Genomic DNA, 14,252 nt, shown 5'->3' on the forward strand with positions numbered 1-14,252 from the left:
TTCCTGTATTTATTGTCGTATGCTTGCAGGTTCATGTGGGCAGAGAGGTGACTGTTGCAGGCTCTTTTCTTCACATTACTAACATCTTCCTTCTGCCAATCAGAGTCTGTGACTTTAGCTTGTTGCTCTTGGCTCTTCGGTACCAGTGGCGTGTATTCCTCTGCAAGTCAGCTTCAAGGAGCTTCGTAGGCCGTGCGATGTATTAGCTTCTGTTGGGAGATAAGAAAAAAGGCGGGAACAATGATGCGGTCATACACTAACATGCATGACAAACAAACACACACACACACACACACACACACACACACACCCTCACACACACACACACACACACACACACACACACAAGGAGAGAGAGGGAGAGGGGGGAGAGAGAGAGGGGGGGGGGGAGCACACTCCTGCACACACTCGCTCGTCATCAATCTCTCTTCACACATCAGTCTGTTATCTTCTCTTCCTCTCTCTCTCTCTCTTCCCCCTCCCCCCCCCCCCCCCCCCCCCTTTCTCTCTCCCTCTTCCTCTCCAGCGGCATTGTTTATAAACCTCCCTGGTTTATATTACCCATCAGGCCTCTCTCCCGCTAGTGATAAAGGCAAGGACTCTCCCAAACATACGCCATTTTGTATCTCCCATGCGCTTGCCACGAATATTAGAGAACTGACCTGAAGCGATCCAAGCAGCTTTCATCAGAAGGGATTCAGATGTTCTGGGCGGCATATGCAATTGGTAAGAAGACATTTCAGTTTTCTATTCCTTTGATGTTCATACAGTCATGTGATGTGTATTATGTCAGTATAGTAAGTTATATCAGGCAGTTTTCTGATCATAGAATAGCTTGACCGAAGATCGGTTCCTATCTTGTTCGTTGTTGCCGGGAATTATGTTCCGGCCCGGGCGGGGAGGCATCACGAAATCCCTTCCTTCCTATCTGAAGGAGAACCGTAAAAGTAAAAACAGACAAGGAAAACAATTTACAAAATCCCCCCAGACAGACGGATTTTTCCGCGTACATAGATTCAAGACAAAAAAAAAAATCCGTCCTTGCGGAGTTTTTAGTATTTTTTTTTCCATTCACGGCTCTCCTCCGCCTCCTTTACTAGAGTAGAGGGGATTGTATGAATGAAGCGAGACGCAGCATTCTCCGCGGACGGACGGAACATTATCCCGACGACCAGGTACAAAAACGATCTTCCGGTCAACAGAGATCAACACTTTAATACGCGTACGGGCAATCCATCTAATTCCAAACGTAAGATGTTTGGTATGTAATAGCCATTTATAATCATGGATTAAGGGCTGGAATATTAAACACTGACAAATAGAAGTGATGCATATGAATCATAGTACACAATGAAGTAGAGGTTACTAGTATCCTTTCTGAGGGGAAATCTGCGTGAGTTCACGTATTATTGTTTGTTGGTACATTGTATCACCAATGTCCCATGCAATGCTCACTCGAGATTATTGGAACCATGGCTTGCTCCTGTTATTAGGCTTCAATGTGCTGGTCATGATAATTATACAAAATAAGCAAAGAAATCTTCAACCAAAACAACCATTGTTAAAGACGGAACTTGACTTCAGTGCATATTCAATGCAGCCAAAACCTAGTTTGCAAGCACAAACCCTTGTTGGTCGTATTAGGAGTCTGCATGTGCCAAGACTAATACACGCACCATTGCACTGCAGCCTCTCCCAAACACAGGGCCTATGGGACAGTGCCGAAGTGGTGCATATAGTAGTCTTGGCGCAGACTCCTTTACGACTAACAAGGGTTTGTGCCTGCAAACTAGCCAAAACCGGGATGCTTTTGTCCCCTGCCTGAGCTATCCCATGCTAAATGTATCGGAAACGCTGCTCCGCGCACGGCACCTGTTGTATTAACGGTGTCAGAATGATCAGCTCCACCCTTCCAACTTTGATTTTAAAAACGTTTAAGATATCCCATAATGATTCATATGTGTTGTCTGTTGTACACTAATCATCCTAACATTTTTTGCAAAAACCTAAAATATAAAGAGATATCAGTATTTTTCCTCATTAAACTAACTGTTGGCGGTTTTATAGTCTGGAAACTTTTTCTGTTGTTCACATTTTGTATGTTTGACCAAACTTACATAACATCGATTATACCGGAGTTTAAATTTTACAATAGTTATTCTATCCATGCATAGTTCACATCTAAGAAGTATTTTGAAACACTAATACCGCGGGGTTTTTGTTTCATCTGCAAGTAGCAAGGCCACGATTTACGACCATTAGATCAATACAATGAATGAACACCAAACATTTTGTCCTTCCCCCATTCATTGTTTGGAATTGATGTTGAGTCTAATCCCCCTTAATGGATGTATACCTTCTCCATGCCAAAACTAATCCCTGTTCAACTTCAAGACCCCGCCCCATTGTCATCTTCATTGTATGTTGATCATTTTTTGTGTGTTTGAATAGGGGCTGTATCGAGTGAGTCGTACTTTTCAAGTGTATATGGGATTTGACGCTCGAAGTTATACATGATATATATTATTAGAACTAGAAGAGATTTGATTAAATACTTAAATAGCGAATGTGTGTATCAGAAGTCATTCTGCAGCGTAGTATAGGAACCTGATTCCAATACACAACAATAGTATTCGAGATTAACTCATTATACGCGATAAAAGGAATTTTTTTCCATATTGACATTCTTTTGCTTTGATAAGCATATTGTGTGAAAAACAAATGAAGTTTCGTTCCAAAAATGGAGGAAATAGCTGTACACTCGCATTAGTATAACTAGTATTCCCCGATCCTTTGCGAAATCAGTTTCCATTATATATATATATATATATATATATATATATTTATTTATTTATTTATTTATTTATTTATTTATTTATTTTTTGGATAAACTGTAGATATCTCAGCACATTAGCGTTTCCACGACGATCTGCCATTGGAAGCACAGACGCACCAGAATTCATCGCCTGGCGGGAGGATGGACTGCCCTCCGTAGCCTCATCACTCCTGCTGCCGTCAGGCCCTGGCTGAAAGTCACACCCTTCAAGGCGAGATGACAGGTCACAAGCGAGCCGGAAGGACGTGTATTAGTTTGCATCTATAGGCAGAGTTATAACACATTTCAATTAGGGTGCATTCAAACGGTATTACATGCATATACAAACATATTCTTGTCTTCCTAATAGATGTTCTTTGTGAAGAGTGAAACTAGATGTACAAGTATATAGGCCTAGTCATCGGCGATGCTGATTTTAATGATAACCAAATGCTGACACACGGACAATTTAATCAAAACATAGCTGTGTATTTTGGTTGTTATCCATGGAGGTTACTATGAAACGTTGAATTGTCACACAAGTCCTACTCAGAAATTATGATTTTTCAGACTGATACTTAACTAGTAATAGAAGGCCTTTTTACATGACTATATAAGTGCAGATTTCAATATAATCGTTCTTCATTATACCTCCCTACAACGAGGGTAAATATTGAGGCTGTTCATATCGCCATTATCGTTTCATATTTCTATCTTGTGAAGAAAGATAAATGGAGTATAGTGCTAATTTGTCACGTGACAAGATTTAAAAAAAATCGAAGTTCATCTAGCTGTAATCAATGTTAATGTGGCCATCATATCACCAGTTTCATCTGTCGTTTCTTGTGAATAATATAAAGGGGTACGGGGCTTGTGTAACAGCACTGAGCAACTCGTACTAGCTTGGGGCAACCACAACTCTAAATATAGACTCGATACTGTCAAAACCATGTTTGTACTAAGGGAAGCAGAGGAATAGGTCAGGAGGAAGTAGAAGGTGAGGAGAGAGGAAAAATTGGACGACGGAACGTCTTGCTTGTTGACTAAAAATGAAACTTTCGTTACACACACAGCTAGCTGGCCAGTCAGTCCGGAAGAATGACGCACGCACGCAACACAAGCACGCCGATGCGATGAACGGAGGTACAGTGAGCAACGGACCCGATTCACCCGCACACAACTGACTTCGGCCAGCCTGACAGCGGAGTAATATGGTGCTTCGTACGTGGTAGCTTTGCCCGTGAAATTCAACTTGAAAATTTGATTTAATTTTCAGTTTGAGCTCGTACAGATATAGTTCAACTGTAAACAACTCATGACGTGTTACATTTGGTTCTTCATATGGTTCTTTCTGACCATATTGATGATTTTTTCTTGATTCGGTCATCGTAAACCCGTCCGTAGTTAATACTGCTGATGCACATAAACCAATGCGCTTACACTTGCGCACAAGTCCCCAATCCTTCATTCCGAGCATCAGTTGTCACACTCTGGAAGGGTTCACGATTAACCAAATCAAGAAAAATCTTGATCTAGACAGAAAGAGATCTTTTTATGAACCAAATTTTGCAAGTCATAATACGGCAACGACTAAACAACATCTGCACTTATTCAAATTGAAATTGCTTTTCATTTTTAAGTTGAAATTTAGGGGCAAAGCCACCACTTACGAATCACCAAGTCCTATCGCTCAACAGTGTACAACACACATCTGCAGCCGGAACATGCTTCACGTTTGACTCGCAGTTGGGTTACTACTACGAAATGAAGATTAATTTTCACATCCACCGGTATGGGCTATAAGTTTACGAGAAAGGTCGGTATAAAAGAAGAAAATTGCCGATCTGGAATACTTGGTTACAATGAGGAGTGAACTGTAGGTACCGAACTATGTCAACTAATCTTAATTAGTATTGCAGAAAAGTAAACAAACGACTTCGATCAAGATCATTACCTGACATAGCTCCGCCCAAAAGTCACGTGAATTGGCCAAATCTGAACACCGATCTCGAGCACGTAGCACGCGCGAAATCTAATTAATATTCCAATCATTTTGAACCAAACTGGTGTCAGTTTAACTCGGAAATTTACGCTTTTGGGGAAATTTTACCGTGAAAAAGACGAATTTCGGCAGTTGGAACGCTGTTGTGTACACAGGTAAGGTATCATTTCTGTAAAAAGATTGTGTTTTGAAAAGTGTCCGGCAACCCTACCTATGGCTATGCTATGTAGAACAGAAGGATGGTGACGTCAGCTAGCACTGCAGCATGTCATAATATTCAGCAAATTTATTACTATAGAATCTAGTATTTACTCTACTGTGGTAGGATCTATTTCATGGGTGCCATTCGCATTCCTTTCTTCTGGTTTGACTTTGAGTAAACTGTACGTTCACGTGTAACGTTTAATGACACTACAGGCATAATCGTGATATACCGTAGTTATGGGTAAACTCGGCCTAGCGGGTAAAGTCGGCCACCAGCGCGCACAGTACATTAAAATTGTACTGTGCGCGCTGGCGGCCGACTTTACCCGCTAGGCCGAGTTTACCCATAACTATGGTACATGTAGTCCCCACTGCTGCGTGTCCGTACTAAATACAAGTACAACCCTACCTAACCCTATAACCCTGGTCCGCGGGTGCACGTGCTCTGTGTTGGGGCCTATGGTGGGGACTATATCACGATAATGCCGTGCTACAATATATTATATGTTGTATAGACTTTTGTGTTTTTTCTACTTTATGATAATAAATATGATATTAAGTGGGAAAAAACACAATACTGTAAAAGTGGAAATTTTCACGGTGTTGAAATTTTCACGCAACCCGAAACTAGCGCGAAAATAAAAGCACGCAAATATTTTTGCTTGCCGTATGTTCAAGTTGTTGTTGTCTTGATTCCGCGAAATCAAAAACATGCGAAACTCTTCTTACCTCGCCGAGCGCGAAAAATTAGTTGCGCGAAAATATTCACTTTTATAGTACTGGTAGTCTGGATCTGGATCTAGCTAGATCTAGTCAATACAATACTGTCAATAGTGTCTACACAATCATTCCTAATATCCTACAAGTAAGCAAAATTTTAGAGTAAATTTACAGATGAACAAAAGAAAGGAATCGGGGAATGGCACCCATCATACAGTCATTATGTAACAATTAGAAGCCAGGTTCTGGTTGTACTACACTGTGTACATGTAAGTTGTATACAAACTCAAATCTTGTTTCAGCAGACAGGTAACAGAGCATGAAACTTGATGGAAAACAGACTACCACCAGTCCACAACTATTATCATGTTATTGGCACTAGAGTCGAGACTCGCTAAGCTTAATACCAGCATGTCAATGATGAAGGGTATCCATATTGAATCACTGAAGCGCAACAAGGTTTTGGGTTGTTGTTGTTGTTGTTGTTGGTTTGTTTTGTTTTTTTTGTTTTTTTTTTTTTGGGGGGGGGGTTGTTTTGTTTTTATGGGGGGCATTGTCTACCTTTCAGTTTCAACAGAGACCTGACCACTGACATTGAGAGAGCACATAGATCTACAGGGACATGACTAGAACATAAAAAGGATTACAGGACAAGTTCACCTTCATAGACATGTGGGTTGAGTGAATGCAGCAATATTAGTACAAATGTAGAACACATCAGTGAGACTTTGAGCAAAATCGGACAATCCGTTGAAAAGTTATGAATTTTTGAAGTTTCTGCTCAGTCACGACTGGATGAAAAGACTACTATAGCTTGTGATGTCACATGAGTACAACGATATAAAGAAAGAATAAAGAAAATTCAACATATTTCCATTTTTCTCGCATAACAAAAGAACACTCGACTTCTCTCTTTCAGAAGGCAGGGGGAATGATATTACCCTTAACATACGTCAGTAGCAAGTCGAAGAAATGTGCACTTTATTCAAAAAGGAAAGTTTTGTGAAATTCTCTTTTTATTTTCCTTATATAGTTGTACGCATGTGACATCACACACTGTAGTAGTCTTCTCTTCCAGCAGTGACTGCGCAGATACTTAAAAAATTCATAACTCTTGAACGGCTTGTCCAATTTTCCTCAAGCTTTCACTGATGTGTTCTACTAATATTGCTGCATTCTCTCAATCCTTATGTTTATGAAGGTGGACTTGTCCTTTAAAGAGGGGGTCAACTGAATATCTTTGTACTCGGTTTTGAGGACACTTGTAATGTATTTCAACCCGTTTCTACCTAAATTTAGTACTAGTCTGTAAGTGTAATCTTCATGTGTATCCCATTGGTGTTGGTATAACCAGTAATGTGGAGCATTATAGGCCAGATCCTTTATGTGACACTTGCAGCATGTGAGGTGATGATGCATTGTGCCATTGCCACCTGCAATTAAAATAAATGAATGAATAAAACCTACAAAGAAATACTGATAGTTTTCATTTGCACGACCGTAGTTTATGTAATGACATTGACATTACTGATACTTCTCCATTCTTCAGTTGGGCAAATACTCCAATTGATATAGGCCTAATGAATATGAAATTTTTAATTCCCTGTTACAACAGACTTTGAGGCTACGCTGCTGAGCTTTGAAAGGCTAGACCGAACTTCTCCAGAGCTTTGGCCAGAGCAGAGTAAGTATGTAAACTGGTTGCTTGATCCACCAAGTGATTGTTTGGCTTGTAACTGTGATAAAACTTGAGTCTTAGTCATGTTTTGTGTTGTTTTCTCTGTTTTTAATATGTATGTCATTTCACTATCTTTTTATCAAATCAATTTCTATTATTGTCAATGCCATTCTCTTGGCCTGTTTTATGTGATACACTGTAGCAGTTAAATTTATCCACATCCAGGTAGTCAAGATAGCTGTAAATACCAGTACAAGTAGTAATACAGATGTACTAGTATACAGTAGTAACTAGTTTTCATCCTTGTGTGTGTACAAAATGTATGGGTAAGTGTATTTGGATTGTTTGTTTGTTTTTTTGGGGGTAGGGGTAATAGGGGAGGGTAAAGGAATAAGAGGTTGTGAAGAAGTAAACAGGGAATATATCACTCCTTTTCAATGCATGCTATGCTTTCTGTGCAAAATTCTATAGGTACAATGTATCATCATTCAAGTCTAGGAGTGCTCAATATTATGACATAGAACTGCAACAGTACTGTAACACTAACTTGTGCAAGAATTTTACATTGCCTTTTTTCTTTCTTTGTCTTTTTGACTGGTTATAACATTTTATATTTGGACACTTAGTAGTCAAATAAAAATTTGTCACTTTTTCCATCTTAATTTTCAGTTCCCGGTGTTTCAAACTTTGCAGACATCAAGAGTGTAAGTATAGTGATTCTATTGTGTAATCATGTCTGCTTAATGGGAAATTATGTGATGCATGTGCAGTGATATATTCCTTTGAATTCTTGCTACTGTGAGACATTTTATTGTATGTCGCGATAAATGTGTAAGATGCTTCATTCAAATTGAACCCGAAAGGTTATTATGCAATTTTCCACTTTGCGGTTTTTTTTTTCACAAATCGCTAATATTTAGTCACAACCACATACTCGGATTAGCAGACTTGACGATGTCATTACCTCACATATCTTGCACTGAACTGCACCCAATTATGTACTTACAATAATATAATTTTTTTAATGTAACATGTGATCAAATTTGAGTCACCTCTTCAAGCTACGATAAATCAGTCCAATCCTGATCAAAACCCCCTAGCAGTCTTGCAAATGGAGGATGCTGCTCAAAAACATAAAAGTAGGTAAAGCAGTTAAAAGTGAGAAATGAATTTGCTGGTTAGTAAAGAATGTGGCATTCATCATGATTAACTTCTGTTCTTCTTTCAGCCCTTTAATAATGCCAATTCTCCACCATGGGAAGCTGATCTTGAACAGAATGATATTGACATGCTAAATGGTAAGCACTCATGAAGAGAGAATAATTGCATGATGAAGTCATACTCTTCAATACTTGGCTGAATGTGTTAATAAATTTGTTTTTGCTATGTACAGCAGCTAACTGTGTCCAAGTTAACATTCCCAGATACAGTGATTTTGGCCTCTTCCATTGAGATAACGGTTGAGATTTGCATCATCGCCTAGATGAAGGAACTCTAAAGAGAGCCATTTCTTATATGTCATCAATGTAATTGAAAAAGAAAGTGCTTGTGAGAAATTATGGACATAGCTGCTGTTAGTGTACTATATAGTGCACTCCTGTTTATGACAAATACGGCTATGACAAAAAGTTTGTGACAACAGAGTAAAAATTTAGGTTCCAAAATAATAATGTATGTCTTCATATGCTGGTACTTTATTATTCGTCTATAACAAAATTTGGATATAATGGAAGAAAACTGACGGTCCCAAGGAATTTGTTGTAAAGGGGAGTTACCTGTATTCTGTGTGATACAATAAGTTTTGAACACCTTACATTATGAGAGCACCAATCCCGCTGTGACATACTACATACTCTTTATACGCTTCAGCAAGGCCTACCAGTACATACATGTATTTTTGTCAATCAAATGTACATCTGTAATGTTGTAGGGCAATGTGAAGAAGGTTGATTGTGTGTTGTATTGCTAGTAATCCCTCTGACGCATCCGGTTTTGTGATGATTTCGTTCTCGTGTAATTTCATTATCTTGTACTAGAATTGGGAAGCCTCACAACAGCTAACCTGATGGAGAAAGTAAAAGGTCTACAAAATCTAGCATACCAGCTAGGATTGGATGAAGGTATGTTGCATTGCCAGGAGTTTATGTTGTTTTTTGTTGCATTTTTGTATTGTAATAAATCCAAAGATTCACGTAGACCGAAATCTTAATTTTTTTTTTTTACTTAGATCACAGACATTACAGAATCCATGTTTGGTTTTCGTTTCACTGAAGCACAGAATTTGAACTGGAACTACTAGTGGATAGAGATTCAGACTACAAGCCATTACTGGGCCTGACAAAATTTATCAAAATCACAATTATGGTATGAAGTTCTGCAGGATTGCTTGAGCAATGTCAGCGATACCACTTATGTTATTGACAGAGCCTATGTAGCAGAACTTTTACAGAATTCAAAGCATTCGACAATTTGTATCTGGCTCTGGTGTTTGTTAATTGAATTAAATATTAAACAGGTACTTAGACAACTGAAAGTAATAAATATTTGATTCGGCACGCCGTACACCGGGGTACCGTTGTAACCCGGGGTACTGCGTTGTATAGCGCCATCTCATGCCCATTATTTATAATGCGTATCCGAATTCAGATACGCCGATTCCGAATTCGGATACGGCAAAGTCGTCGCAATGAACTAGCACCATAGGTGTTTTTTGAAGTAATTTCTAGCACCACACCGTTTTGTAAACATCATCTACCGTAACTTTTATTTTCAGAAGAAAAAAAATAATCACCGAAAGCCCAGAAAATTCACCCCAAAATCAACTGTATTTCTTCAAAATTTGATCATGGAGACTGCCATCTTTATAATCTTCTACGTGTGTGCGAATGGTCGATAATAAGAGATGAAATGCGAAAGAAAAAGGTTCAAATTAAATAATTGGAATTTATTTCTTACAGTAATAAAATATTTACGTGGATTTCTAATGTTATCATTAAAAATATTTCATTTAAATGATTTTCTTATTTCATTTTGTATTCATTAATTTACGGGGTAGTAGACTGGCAACTTCGTTTGCAATTGATTATTACACGTACACTGCGCTACGTTATAAGCACGAATGCTAGCATTACGCCAGCGCAACGGCCATAGTCCTGGCTTCTGCGTGCAGTGATGGCCGTGCTAGCAGCGGATACAAGGACCTACTCAAATCTCGCAAAAAACACAAGAAACTCGATAGAAGAGGTACACTAGAGAATGCCAGTACTAACAATAATATGTACAATAATATCGAACAGTTAAGATTGTAACAGAGCAGAAAATAATTATCAGTTGCATGCATTAATTGTTGCATAATCACAAATAAGAAAACATTTTTGTGCATAATAATACTAAAAAATATTTTGACACATTTTTTGGTAAGCCAGGGTACAGCGCTGAAAAAAAAAATAATTAATTCAACAAAATGGCGAATTTTTATTTGGTACCCCAGGGTACCAAATATTGCATCATTTATCACTCTTTATGTATATCTTTTTATTTATTGAATGAACAATTCTGGCATTATTCAAGAAGATAATCAATTGAAAAGTCCGCCCAGTTTAGTGTACCTTTCTTTCATTAAGGGATGGATGTGGTTGTAAACATATATATTGACATTAACTGCATCTGTGAAAGGCCCTTTGGTCTGGCACCCAGTACTCATTTATGTTGTGAATTATTCACAAGCAAAGGCAGTCATTGTGTGATTCAAGTAACAACGTTCATAATGATACTTTCTTTTGTATGTGTCAACCTTGCAGCGAGAGAGATGACAAGAGGAAAATTCTTGGATGTTCTGTCAGGCAGCTCCAAGAACCGGAAGAAATGAGCATGCTCCCGAGATGCTAAATGACTGGTCAAGCAAGTTATGGTGGGAGATGCTGTGGAAGCATGTACCAGTGGTACAAAGTTTTCTCAGGCACTGATGACGTTTCTCCTGCAATACTCACTCACCATCACCTCTCAAGTGCTTGGATTACAAAACATTTGCAGACATTGCAAGCATACTTCTTTTGTGCCAAGGTGGCTGATAGCAGAGGAAAGATAATGTGACTTGAACAGCAGGCAGTGCTGATGAGACTTTAGGCTTAGCGTACATCCGACAGGAAACACCACGAGTATGTCTGGATCTTTTGCGAGGAGAGCCCACCCTCGAGATCAAAATCATGCACAGCTGGTCTTTGGACCGGCTTCATCGAAAGCTCTCAAAAAACCTCTGTGACAGCTTAGATATTTGTAGTACCAAGAATGGCATAGGGGGGTTGAAGGGGGTCATTTTCATGCCATGCATCCCCTTTGCCTCTGCGTTGTCACATGCAGGGAATATCTCATTGGAGGAAACTTTGTCGCAACGGCCTGACTCTTGTGACTTGAAAGACAAAAAATGAAATCACTCTCACTGCGAAGGCAACTTCACAGCTACTTCAGAGACATCTACAAATAAGGTGATGATTTATCCGTCTGGAAGTTGCAGAGATGTCACCGCAACGTCTCCAAGACGTCTTCTCAGTCACAGAGATGTCTCAGCAATGTCTCTGGTAGTTTGCCAGTAGGTCCCCGCAAAGTCGCGGAGAAGTCTCGGAGACCTCGCGAATTAAATTACTCTCTGTGACTTGGCCACTACCGGTAGGATACATCACTATGCGATGTCTCTGCGACACTCTTTCCAGTCTCTGCGGGAGACTTGAAAGAAATTGAACGTGTCAGATTCTCTTGCGACTCTCCTGGGACTCGGCTACATTCCAGGAGACGTTGCCGAGACATCTCTGTGACTATGGAAGCTCGAGTTGCCAACGTGTCCCCAACTAGTCTCCAGCTCAATGAGATACCCATTTCAGTCTTTTTCTCATTCTTCTACTTCTTCAGGCCACAGTATGCGTAGTTAGTACTGTTCGCTGACAATTAAAGGTCATTTAGGCCAAACCAAAAAGGGATAGTTTCATCACCCATTTTCTATGATGTTTGGTTTATCGAAAGTAACACACTTGAGGAATCACATTCAGGAACAAGTAAGGCATGCTGTTATCAGGAAATGTACCGAGTTCATTACTAAAGTCAGTCTGGTCTGGTAGCCCATATTCTAACCAAAGTGTGAGAGAAAACTTGCGTAAGTATATTATGATAATATTTTGCCATTAAAGCAGAAATGTATAGGATACTAACTTGGGATATAAATAATAATAATAATAATAATAATTAACCCATTGAGGATGAGTCCCGTGTATACTCGGGCAAGTGTCTATGGGAAATGTGTGTTGTAGCAAAATCAGCCCATCCTCAACAGGTTGAAATAAAATAAGGTAAAATTAAGTAAATGGACAAGGTCTGTGTTTATGTCTTACTCCAGTTTTGTGAAACTGTATTCCTTATTGATGATTTATTGAAGAATCGTTTGCTTGGTCTCGATAAGATTCAGCCATTTGCTTCAATAAAATTGCATTAGAGCTAGAGACTAGTTTTGTTCTGTGTGCTATTTTCAGTATGGATGTTGAGAATGCATGTACATGTATCGGGAGTCCATGAAAGATTGCGGCTTATTTACAAAACATATCCTAAGACAAACAGACATGAGTAAGACTCTCAGTGCTCAAAACATTGTTTTTTACCTTATTAAAGTCAGTTATACTTCAATGAAACAATCTCTTTGTGCACAAACAAAACGGGCGAAAAAAAACCCAAGGTTTCCATAAAGTAGTGACCTCTTCAATTGCCACAATGTAACTGTGCATCATCTTGTAAGGGATATTCTGTCCAAAGTTGCCCGTCATAATAACAAAGTCCTCAGGACCGGCAGTTTTCTTTCATTACTGTACAACAAATTTTGTTATGCAGTGTACTCCCATTATAACGAACATGGTTATAATGAAATCCCGGTTACAACAAAGTAAAATTCAGGCTGCATCATTATCCACTCTATGTTTTTTGTTGTTTATTTGTTCGTTTATAACAAAATTTCGATATAACGAAAGAAAACTGCTGGTCCCGAGGATTTTGTTATAATGGGAGTCCACTGTATATCCATCAAATAAAGTGTATGTATAAAGATATCTTGATGGTAATTTTGGGCCCTGAATTCTACTTTGTTGTATCCAAAATGTTATTGTACAAATGTACATGTAACCGTATGATATAACGGGAGTGCACTAATGCCCAAAATATTTAACCTTTAGCATTTTAGTGTAAAACTATCCCTCTAAAAAAATAACTGCTTATGGTAGCTGTCAACTACAGTATTTCTATGTTACTTTGCCTAGTCTCTATCATCCCCAGCAGTACCATGTTTGACAGTTTAATCTCAAACATGTACATCCATGTGATATTTCACGCTTCCTTTGGTGAACACATGTTAACGTGGCAAGAAACTGCTCGGTCCTTCAGTGTCTAATGTAAAACATAAGTAAAAATCAAATCAAATTTAGTACACATTATACATGTACTTAAAGGGAGATCAAGCATTTTTACTCAGACGGCATCTGGTAGAGCAAAACACACATTGCCTTTTCTTTTTACTTATATTCATCAAAAGTTTATTATTTATAATATTCAGTAAGTACAATGTATACATATTGAGGTGAATATACATTTACTGTCTAAATATGAAGTATGCGTTGTATTTCATGTCAAAAATATTTATGTATATAAATGGTTCATATAAATAAGACGGCCCGAGTTCACAAAGGAAGTGAGCATCAAATCCACTGTTATCATTCAGTGCATGGACTATTAAACAAGTGCAAATTAAGCATTGCTTACACATTCTCGATGGTGCATTTATCATCAGGTGTCTGTGGGCA

General features: G+C 38.7%; 1 protein-coding gene across 1 annotated transcript; it reads left to right on the forward strand.

Annotated features, from left to right (window-relative positions):
* The first annotated feature begins 6,152 nt into the window (after positions 1-6,152).
* LOC139717800 (protein lin-52 homolog) lies at positions 6,153-11,382 on the forward strand. Its single transcript, XM_071629300.1, has 6 exons — positions 6,153-6,168; positions 7,357-7,425; positions 8,089-8,123; positions 8,648-8,717; positions 9,456-9,539; positions 11,220-11,382. The coding sequence occupies exons 1-6, from the start codon at positions 6,153-6,155 to the stop codon at positions 11,285-11,287; spliced, it is 342 nt and encodes a 113-aa protein (XP_071485401.1). The 3' UTR covers positions 11,288-11,382.
* The last annotated feature ends 2,870 nt before the right edge of the window (positions 11,383-14,252 follow it).

Source organism: Diadema antillarum, unplaced genomic scaffold (genome assembly GCF_040938485.1).
Source record: "Diadema antillarum isolate AM-2024a unplaced genomic scaffold, OU_Dant_1.0 scf00000082, whole genome shotgun sequence".
In the NCBI taxonomy this organism is placed as follows: domain Eukaryota; kingdom Metazoa; phylum Echinodermata; class Echinoidea; order Diadematoida; family Diadematidae; genus Diadema; species Diadema antillarum.

Excerpts from the sequence above, each read along its gene's own strand:
- LOC139717800 (XM_071629300.1), top strand. Across the intron at positions 7,426-8,088 it reads AGAGCTTTGGCCAGAGCAGA|TTCCCGGTGTTTCAAACTTT; the intron begins GTAAGTATGTAA and ends CTTAATTTTCAG. Across the intron at positions 8,718-9,455 it reads TGATATTGACATGCTAAATG|AATTGGGAAGCCTCACAACA; the intron begins GTAAGCACTCAT and ends ATCTTGTACTAG.